General features: G+C 42.6%; 1 protein-coding gene across 1 annotated transcript; it reads left to right on the top strand.

Annotated features, from left to right (window-relative positions):
- The first annotated feature begins 3,790 nt into the window (after positions 1 to 3,790).
- slc14a2 (solute carrier family 14 member 2) lies at positions 3,791 to 7,077 on the top strand. The gene is made up of 10 exons (XM_086174145.1): positions 3,791 to 3,869; positions 4,177 to 4,236; positions 4,330 to 4,507; positions 4,737 to 4,926; positions 5,007 to 5,135; positions 5,352 to 5,544; positions 5,641 to 5,788; positions 6,109 to 6,243; positions 6,324 to 6,373; positions 6,470 to 7,077. The coding sequence occupies exons 1-10, from the start codon at positions 3,846 to 3,848 to the stop codon at positions 6,854 to 6,856; spliced, it is 1,494 nt and encodes a 497-aa protein (XP_086030271.1). The 5' UTR covers positions 3,791 to 3,845; the 3' UTR covers positions 6,857 to 7,077.
- Positions 7,078 to 11,240: the final 4,163 nt, after the last annotated feature.

Here is an 11,240-nt window from a genome sequence, read left to right as displayed (position 1 = left end):
GCTGCAACTGTGAGCCACATTTAGGTCAATCGAGGACTGTTCATTCCAGCGCCTCATTCAAGGCCCCTTTGCATGCTTGAAATACGTTTGTAAAGTTGATGAGTACACTTCTATGATAATTTAATGATGCTAATTATTTATGATGATGACACCGGGTAAGAGGGTCACGCGCTTAGACATGCATCTTTCTAGTCTGTCTCTAGACTTTGGTCAACTTGCGCCGTTTGTCTCAGTCACGGGAACTGAAAGAGAAACCTAGCAGGCACGGGCGGAACGTACCAACTCCAGTGAAGGATGAACAGTTGCATGTCTCTATATTATGTGTGCGTGAAAGAATGAATGCTTGTTTGTCTTTATGTGACATATATGTGACATATGAATGAATGAATGAATAATTTGTCTCTATGCCATGTGTAAATGAGAGAGTGAAATTCTTGTATGTTTCTGTATTATATGTAAATTAGAGGTTGAGTGGTTGGTTGTCTGTGTACGACATGAAGGAGAGGGTGAATAGTCATCTCTAGAAAAAAAAATACAAATTTCAAAAAAAATTCCAAACATCTCCTCGTGGCAGCTCAGGCATTCCTACAGCTCGACCAGAGATAATTTACATTAGAAATACAAATTATCTGTATTATTAATTTTTCCAACGCTCAGACAGCCTAGTCTTTATAAGCCATTTGAAACCGTAAGACAGTAAAACCAATACTTTAATTCAAATAGGATTGAGAATCTGACCCAGATACCAGGGGGTTGGTCTTGATTCCCAACATCGTCCTATATGACCTTTTTGAGTTCTTTTCCTCTAAAAATAACTCATTTTTAGTTCAGCTTCCGCCTCCGCCGTATTCCGCAGGCCTGTTTGAGATGGATCATTTGTGACAGCACGCTTCATGTTCTTCATCTGCGCATCTTTATCTCCCCCCGCGGTCCCTGGTGTGCTATTATGTAGATTAACACAAATTATTAACTCACTTTTTCATCTAGTATATTGTACAAAACATTATCCTTATTTCTCCATCTTGAAACAATTACTACATTACAATTTGTCCCGTACTAGAACTCTACAGATAACCAACTTCTGAAAGTTAAGTTTTATTATCAATGTTGATAGTAAAACTGATCCCACAGCTGCAACTTTAAAGAAGAGCAAACAAACGTATCAGTTATTAGGCTTCAGTTTGATGATAACCACAACTATATTTCTGCTTGTTTCTCACTGAAAGCTGGGACGGCCGTGTTCCAACATACACATTAGAGATAACAAATCATGAACGAACTCGGTGAATATCGCTGGATCGGTGGCAGCTGGTGTTGTTCAGGCGAAGAGGGAGCCCTTGATTTTTAGGAGGCTCATGTTGAAGTGCGCATTGGATTGGAGACACGTTGGTCAGTTGAAAGAAAAAAAAACAGTTAAAATGATCAGAAACACTTGGTTTTACTGCAGCGAGAAAAATAGCCGTCTTCTTCACCTTGCCTTTTTTTCTCAGAAGCACCAATCAACAAGAGACTAGTCATGGTTAAGCCAAAGCATAAAGAAAAGCTTGTCCTTTTGCAACAAATACAAGAAATGTCTCAGCTAAGATGCTCTCAGAGAGAATGGGTTGATTGATGCTTTTGACTTTTTATCTTTGTTTCAGTCGGGTGACTTTAACTGATAGACCGCAACGTGGATGACAAAGCGTTTGTTTTCATTGTGAACCAGTGAATTTTTCTGCAAGTCTACAGTTATGTCAGACTTTCTAGGTGGAGAAAACCCCTTCAAACATGACCAGCTCTGGGAAGCCATGTGTAAAAGCCTTCTCCAAACAATCTATTTCAAAAAGACCGGTACATCTAGATGCCTCATTCGTTGACGTATATTGATAGGTTTCTGATGAATCTTTTACTCCACCTTATATGTGGACAGCTTAGTCCCACTAACACAACAACTTATGATGTAATAATGTCTTCATGACACTGGAGTAGGCTGTGTAACAATGTATACAATATAATATAATATGGCCCTGATATTGACTGGCGACCAGTCCATGGTGTACCACGCCTCTCGCCTGATGACAGCTGGGAAAGGCTTCAGCATCCCCCCGGCACCCTGAGTGAGGGATAAGCGATAGAAGATGGATGGATGGATATAACTATATAATAATATTATTATTATTTGAACCAAATAGCTTTAATGACCTATTATATTAAAGCATTATTTCTAATATTCAATACAATACAATAGGACTTGACTAGACATGGGTCCATCTCCTCACTTGATGGCTGATTTCACTCAACCTTTCACTCCTATATTTATATATATATATATAGATATCTCTCTCTATATATACATATTAAAATCACTACGGAATGAATAGTGCAACTTGGTTCTTCAATCCTAAAAGAATTTAAGAGCAATCAAGGCTATCTTTAAAAATACTTTGAGTATACACGTACAGTGGATACTGCAAATCATTTGTTTATTGCCGTCAAGTGGTGGGGTTCGTCCCTGACCGGCCAATCAAAGGGGCCGATACAGGGACATAAAGTGCTACTCCTCATACCAACGTACAGTTCTCTGTTGTCGTTCAACCTGCTGCCATGTTTTTGCACACTGGGAAGAAACCAGACAACCATCCCCCCACTGTCCGCTGGAATCCGACCAAAAACCTTCTTGCCGGGAGGCAGGAGCTCCGAGCCGGGTGCCAACTCATTCCAAATCATTAAGGAAATATTATTGCTGAGCTTACACGGCTCTTCCCTTCATGTCCGGTGGCCAGCAAGGTGTCTGGCTGTTATTTAGAAGCTTGGGCAGATGGGCCAGAGGCCAAGATGAAAAGATATGCAGCATGACCTGAGAACATCTGTTGTGAGCCTGTTTATCCGCAACATTTCACAGTGACACTGAAGAAGGTTTTACGACATGGGAAGTGTCATAATGGACAAATAATGGTTAAAATGTTCGAGCAATTAAAAGCGACTGGGTAACGCATGCTGTTATCTTTATATTCAGCGCAAATCGCAACTCAACTCCTGCAAGTACAATGTGTTGCTAAACATTACGTATGTTTTACGTGCGCTATTAATTCCTAGCCATCTCGGTCGATTAAATGTATTGTTGACGGCCGCAAACAAAGAAAAAACCATCCTCTTCGCCTTCGCTCATATTATTTCATAAAAGTAGCCATCAACGATGACGGTCTGCTCTGTCCATTTGCAAAAAATGTTAAAACATTCCCGATGGAGATGTACAGAGATGAGGACGCGGCTGCGACATCTGGAAGCTTCCAAAGAAATCTCATAGCGTGCACCCTTATCTTGTAACGCCACATGGAGGCGTTGCAGATTGAAGCTCGTGTTGGTACGATAACTGCGCGGGCAGCCTCACCGCTGCTATTTTATTATGTTTTTATATAGATTCTACAAAATCAAAAATGTTTTTTACCGATTAATATCATTCTCCATTGGTCCGCTCCACTTTTTTTACATTCACACAAAAGCATATAAATTAGAATAGAATATGCCTGAAATCATCAGACATTTCAAGAAAATCTGGTTAAAAAGAAAAGTAGAATTTAAGTCTTACTATGAGCAACACACATGTGACACACACCATTCCCGTGGCATCTGCATATCTTCACGGCAGCAGAAACGGTGGGAGTGTCTGACCTAGGTGCCTCAAAGAGAAGAGAAGCGGAGAAAACGAGGAGGTGGAGGTGGGTTGGAGGGGAGGGGTGGGGGATGTGGGGGTGGAGAATTTTCTTACTCCTCTCCGGCGCTATAAAAAACGCTGGTGAACGTCCCCAGAGCACTGCTTTGGAGAGGCTGGGCACCCACGCAACTAGGGGCCACTCAGGGGACATATGCCTGGAACGCACTGCATGAAGGTAGGAGCCCTCTGTCAATCAAGTTAACATCCATATATATATTTTTTTTTTGGTTTTAAAAACGAATGGTACAATATTATGGGTAACTCATTACTTTATTTAACTGAGAACATTCATTGTGAAATTTCCAACAGACTGCACCTTAACTCAATTATTAACCACGTAGCAAAGTCCCATAAGGTTGTTGCATTTATATCAAGTTCTCTGGGATATGTGATCAATATAATTTGTGCATTTGGGTTTGTGACTTTATTTTCATATTGATTAAATATGAATTAAATGCATGTATGTTTTCCTCCACTCCCAGATCATCAGCTGTACCGCATTTGTTGCTCTGCCAACCAGTTCACCCGTCACCACCCTCGCCGTATGTCAATATCGACAAAGTTCAGATATTAAATTTTTGTCCTGCTTGTGTGTTTTGTCCTGCTTGAGCCTCTCGCTGTGTTTACTGCTTCAGGAACATCAGCCCCTGATGGCGCAGCCCGAACTGCAGTCCGAGCATGAGAAGGAAAAAGATCCCACCAAGGAGAAAGGCCCCGCCCAGCAGACGCCGCTGCGACGGGCTTGGGCCCGCTTTCTGAAAGGGGTGTCCTATTTTTCTGGTGACATGGAGGTGTTCGGGAAGTGGATGGAGAGTAAGTGGACATTTTAAACTGGGCATTTTAAATTTGGAGTTACTTGTGATGGCTTAAAAATCAGTCCAAAGTAGAATATGAGTTAAACGTGTGTTTGTTCCTGATTCTTGCTAAAAGTGTTTAAGCTCCAAATTCTCCAAAACAAAGTTTTTCTGAGTTGGTGTTATTTCGATAAGAGTTCATATTTGGGGGAAAATATCAATACGCTGCTGTTTCTCTCTATCTCCAGAGCAGTTTTTCTTGCTGCAGTTGCTGGACTGGGTTCTGCGCGGAGCTGCCCAGGTCATGTTCGTCAACAACCCTCTTAGCGGCCTGATCATTTTCGCCGGCCTCATACTGCAGAACTACTGGTGGGCTCTGAACGGCTTTGTCGGCACGCTATTTGCCACAATTTCCGCCCTCCTTCTGCAGCAGAACAGGTTTGCAAATAAGTATTGTCCAAATTTACCCGTGCCAAAGACAGAGCGATTATCCATAAGCCAAACGCTCTCTTTTTTAGGGGTGCGATAGCCGCGGGGTTGTATGGATACAATGGCATCCTGGTTGGCCTATTGATGGCCGTGTTTTCCAATGAAGGCAACTGGTACTGGTGGCTCCTGCTACCCAATGTATTCATGTCCATGATGTGGTAAGCAGCTCAAAACATAAATAAAACAGCGGCTTCTGACTTGTTAATCCAATTTGCTAGAAGAAGAAGACCGTGCGATGCATCGTCCCATGTATATTTTCTGTCTTCATGTCCTGATGTTTCAACATCTCAGCCATGAGGGCCGTATCTGAGAAGCATTGCATTTCAAATATCACGTGGGTAAACCGAGCCGTATTTGTGTGTTTTTTTTCCCAGCCCGATTGTGTCCAGCGCCCTTGCGTCCATAAACAGCCGCTGGGACCTGCCTGTTTTCACGCTGCCCTTCAATATCCTGGTGTGCCTTCATATGGTGGCCACCGGCCACTACAACCACCACTTCCCGCAAGTCCTGATTCAACCTCGCTCGGAGCTGCCGAACATCACCTGGGCCGAGATCGACGTCGCCAAGGTCAGTTGCGTCGGGGAGAGCGGGTCCATCACGATGCATATTATGGGGCGCGTCTGAAAGCTATTTACAATACTGTTTCTCCTGGACTGTTTCCAGCTGTTCAGGTCGGTGCCCGTGGGAGTAGGCCAGGTGTACGGCTGCGACAATCCCTGGACGGGAGGAATCTTCATCATCTCGCTCTTCATCTCCTCTCCCATCACGTGCGCTCATGCCGTACTGGGATCAGCCGTCGGCATGGTTTCCGGTGAGAATCCCCCTCCGTTTGTTTAGCGGGTGGCCAATGCAGGTAATGGTGTGTGTGTGTGTGTGTGTGTGTGTGCTTCAAAGCAACAGAATGTCAAGTGACTGTGTCTCTCCTTAAACAGAAAATTACGTTTGCTTCTTGTGAGTGAATTCAAGGCACAGTCAGTATGTATCGTCCCCAAGGTGAACCCTCAAAATACACTTAAAGGAGCAAAATAGGCAGGGAGAATTTTTTTTTTTTTTTTTTTTAAAGATAATGAAAAATTTACGAAACCCCTCGGCGGTCTCGGCGATTCACCCTCTGCGTGTTTGCCCCCGCAGGCCTGGCTCTAGCGGCCCCGTTCGGAGACATTTACTTCGGTCTCTGGGGATACAACTGCGTGCTGGCCTGTATCGCCATCGGAGGGATGTTTTACGCGCTCACCTGGCAGGTGCACCTGCTCGCCATCACATGCGGTGCGTAATATGATTATGAAAGGATTATTTTGCGATTGTTATTCAGGAAACAACAACTGAAAATGTTGTTTCTTTTACAGCTTTTTTCTGTGCATACCTCGGCTCCGCCATCGCCAACATCATGAGCACGGTAGGCTTACATCATCTTGCAAAACTTGAACATGGTGAATTAAACTTGCAAGATAATGACTTTTTTTTGTTTGTTTTGGTTTTCCCACCCCTGCAGTTTGGACTCCCTGCCTGCACGTGGCCCTTCTGTCTCTCCGCCCTGACTTTCCTACTGATCACCACTGGGACTGACAGGATCTTCAAGCTGCCGCTGGCCAAAGTCACCTACCCTGAGAAAAACCTGTGCTTCTTCTGGAAGATGAAGAAGCAAGAGCGAGCAGAAGCGGAAAGGAAGGAGGCGGAGGAGCGGCAGGAGGCGATCGATAAGGAAATAATGCTGAATGAGAAGGAACAACTGAGGCTGGAGCTGCAGAGGATGGAGGAAGGGAGAGGACCTGGCGAAGTTCATGGCGAGGATGACTCGCCAAAGGCGGAGCAAGAGGGCGCTGAGGAAGAATCCAGACCGAATGTCAACCCTGAGCTTGTTCTCACAGATTACGTTTAGTACTATCTCTCTATCTTACTGATTGACTCATGTAATACACGAATGCCACCTTGAAAGTTTGCAGCACTGAAAAGTATTATTGCATTTATGGTGAGCTGGGTATTATTTTTGTTCCAGGGGATCAGATAGAATTAATCAGAGAGCATATAGCGCGTGTTTGTAGTAATAGTCCTTGTATATGTGTTAAATGTATATTTTTCTAATAAATTATTTTAACATAATCCCATTGTTGTTTCTTGGATTTATTTAAAAAAAAGGTAAAAGCAGGAATACATCCTTTCGAAACTCACAATATGCAAACACCATTTAAACACACTTCTTGAAGGGAACCCCAGGGAGGAGTCATAAATAAGTTTTACCGGTTTGTCTCACACAAGAATGTGTTGTTAGTAATTCACGCAGAATTATTTCTTTATAAAACCCACAGGCCCAGCCATTGTTTTACTAGTGCAATACATGCTAGATTAATGACTTGTGAGGGTTGCCTATGTTAACTTTATGCTAGCTTTAACTTAGTAAGGTTCAGTATAAACAGTAATAATGCCACATTGTAATGCTTTTCCAGTCCAAGGGAAGCGAAGGGACTGACGCTAGTCTACATAGCCTTTCAAAGGACTAGAAAAGGGAGTGGAAAATTGCTTGTGGACGTACACAACTTCTTCAGGATCCACAACCACGTTCTCGTTGCTTCTCGCCGAATGTATTTAATGTATTTAGCGAAACTAAGCTACTGAAAGAGCTCATGGAAACTGCTAGTTTGAAATGGACCCTAAAGCCAAACGTCATGTCCACGGTTTTCTTTCACAAGCAGACAAAAGGTCTTCGGGAAACAAGTGAAGCCCGCTAGAAGAAACGCCACAAGCAGGAAACACTGGATGTTTTCCTGCGAGAATGTCAACAACGCGCTATGCAGAAGTAGCATCTGATGACAAAAGACCGGGAATCGACTGATGACACGTCAACCGGTGAGTCAGCACAGCGGTCTGTAAGTCTGCAGTGGACAACTGATAACTAAAAGTGGAGCAACATACAACAGACGCTCTCTCTATGTTAGCATAGCAACACAGTTGCCGCATTCAGGCCAGCACTTTTGGCTGATTCTCGCATCTTCCTGTCTTTCCTCTTCTTCCTTTATGAATATCAATTTTACTTCTGTATTCAGCACCATCCACCTTGCTCATGTCTTTTTTGCAATTTTGTAGAAACTAAGATATGCTGAGCGATTTTATTATTGTTTTATGTAGCCGGTACAAATATTGATCAAAAAGGACGATAAAATCTCGGGAACTGGTAAACCCTTAAATCATTAATAAAATGATTCAAGTGCATTCAGATCCACAACAAATGAACCAATAAAGCAGAGAGGGAAGCCGTGCAGACATTTAAACCGCAGGGTTACAAGCTTCCACTGATATTAACTTTGGAAAAGAGACTACTTACGCCTTGAGATTTTGTAGGGGGGGGGGGGGGGGGGGTACTCCACATCTGAGTTACCAGATGGAATCCTTACAAAGTACTTTTGGTGGAAGCGGGGCGGGAAATGTTACCTGCACGATAGTAACGTTAAGTGGGGGGACGATAAGGCTTATTTCTCATGGGGTCACCGTGGCACTTATCATAAGTAAGGTCAACATATTTCAATATTACTAGATGCTTGGGACAATTCTGTGCTTCCAGTCTTGTTTAGTTCGTGAAGGGTCCTTCTCTATTACAGAGCCAGTATAGAGCAATCCTTTAACTTAATTAGCTAATTTTGCAGTCGATCAATGAACCCGACCGTGGATACGCTGATAGGTGGCGGAAAATGGATGGATAGTCCCGCAGTCTTAAGGTGTTCAAGACCACATGCTTGAGTGGGTGTGCAAGTGTGCAGAGTTCTCCAGTGCTTGCATGTGCCAAGGAGACTCCCTCCATCACGGACAACTTGTTCATTATCCTCCCATGACCCTTCTCCGAGGGGAGGCACGAGGACAGAACTGGCCCTTGTTGACTGCTCTGGTAGGAAATTTCCTGTCCGCGGTTTATGTGTCGCTACTTAAAGCTGGCGGATGCCACTGCGCCATCATGAAAGTTCGAACAAACCACTCCAGGAAAAACCTGCATTCTCAGGAGGCGCATCATTCATCATTCATTGATCTTTCATGTGAATTTCGCAAGGTGGCATTTTGAGTCGGACAACTAATCTTTCCGTCATCACTAGGTAATATCTATGCTGATGAATGAGTAGACAGACCGTGTTGACTTTGGCAAAGAGAACAGGTGTACACTGGGGATCCAGAATGTCACTTTTGGCTTTGTGATCACAGAAGAGCCCTCAGGGCATTTTTGCAAACTCGTATTTATGTGAGAAATGAAGTACAGTACAACCTCGGCTTGCTTCATCACGAATCAAATCAGCCAACGAATAGTTGTCAATCAAATTTTGAATCAAGCTGCGATCAAGCCTCGGTGCAAGAACACGCAAACAAACAAACTCATTGGCTTTCCGCGTTGTGGCATTACAGCGTTGCTGCAGTTGTGCATGGTACTCCACATTTACATCGTTCATCATTGTTCTCCTGTAATTTTTTTTATGCTTTTTTTCATAAGTTAGCCCTCATTATGGTTCCAATAAAAATAAAAAATGCTAGTACTAGTGGTGTTAAGAAGATGTTAAGAATTAAAGTCCTCTGAAGAAGGAAATAATAGCGAAATGTGATCGTGGTGTTCATGTTACAGATCTCTCCATGCATTAAGAAATGGCTGAGTTAACCATCTATGAACTTCTGAAGAACAAAGATGCGCTAAAGGCGGCTGATGTGACTGGAAGGGTGGCTATGTTATTGAAGCAAAGGTGTCAAGTCTTAGAAGAAGTAGAAATGTTAGTGTTAGTTTGGGTAAATGAAAGACAGCTTGCTGGAGATAGCGTTAGTGAGGGCCTCATATGCAAGAGAGCTTTACTTTTGCTGATTTAGTAAAAGGAAATGCAGAGTACTATCAAGTTCTGGCAAGAAGAGAGAACAATAGGAACAGTAATAATTAAGGTTATCTTTTATTCCTGTCTACATTTTTGCCACAAATAAATGCATAAAAAGGTTTCAAAAGGGTGAATTTTGGGGCTAGAGAACAGATCAATGGGATGTACATTGATTTGAATGGGAAAAATTGAATTGGAATCAGAGAACAAATTGAATTCATAAGCCAACGTTCTACTGTATTACTGAATTAATCCAAGCCGCTTATTGAATGTTTAAAGAAAGGATTAAATATTCACCATGCCAACGCAGACTCTTGCAGACTGCCTTCCAAGACGTCAGTCTAACAGTTCCGTCTTAAGTTCTAGAGCAGAGGCAGGCAAATGTTTCGACTCGTGGGCCGAAATGGGTTCTAAGATTTGACAAGGGCCGGGCCAGGGGCAGATGGATTGGGTATTTGAGAAGTACATGTAGAATCTAAAGAGTAAAAAGATTTGGACTTTTTTTTTTTCCTCTGCATCAAGAGTCTGGAGTTAGCTTTGTTGTGGCTATTCTCAGGATGGATCCGAGGATGTTGGTCAGTTGAATTGGATCTGTGACAGGCTTTGTTGGTGTTTGTAGAGTTAGCCAAACACCGTGAGCATCTTATGTGCCATCCTTCGGAGATTTACAAGAATGGGTAATTGCAAATTTGAAGGCAAGCATAAAACTTACCTTGGTCCTCGACTCTTTAATCACGATTTATCTGTGACAAAATTTTGCAGTCTGTAAATTAGCCGTCAATATCTGAGCCACGGCCGCCCATTCTTGTTTTGACTGCTCACTAGCATAGTTAGCATGCTTCATGGCAAAGTGACTGATTCTGATATTGTGTTCTTTGAAAACCGCAGGAGTTTCTTGCCATATCAGGCATATTGCTTATGATCGGACTTCAGTAGAAAAATATTTTGTTGTCCATATATACTCGGCACTCACTGTCCACTTTCCGCTTCTGTGATCCACTCATTTTTACATAAGGATTCAAAGGTCAAAGCGAAAAAAAGAGTAACACACCACACTCCAAAAAATGTCAATGTGTATGAGGAATGCAGGTATTTCAGAGAAAAGGTAAATCATATTAATTGTATACAATTTCAAGGATTAAAAAGCCCAACGAGCTGCATATGGCACACGGACTATAGTTTGCCCATGCCTGTTCTATATACACTGCTCAAAAAAATAAAGGGAACACTTAAAAAACACATCCTAGATCTAAATGAATGAAATATTCTTATGAAATACTTTGCTCTTTACACAGTTGAATGTGCTGACAACAAAATCACACAAAAATGATCAATGGAAATCAATTGTATCAACTCATGGAGGTCTGGATTAGGAATCACACTCAAAATTAAAGTGTAAAAACAAACTCCAGGCTGATCCAACTTTGA

Source organism: Fistularia commersonii, chromosome 26 (assembly GCF_037954325.1).
Source record: "Fistularia commersonii isolate RoL2024-O1a breed Wild chromosome 26, RoL_Fcom_v1.0, whole genome shotgun sequence".
In the NCBI taxonomy this organism is placed as follows: domain Eukaryota; kingdom Metazoa; phylum Chordata; class Actinopteri; order Syngnathiformes; family Fistulariidae; genus Fistularia; species Fistularia commersonii.
Note: the sequence above shows the minus strand (reverse complement) of the source record. Positions and strands in the feature narration are given on the sequence as shown.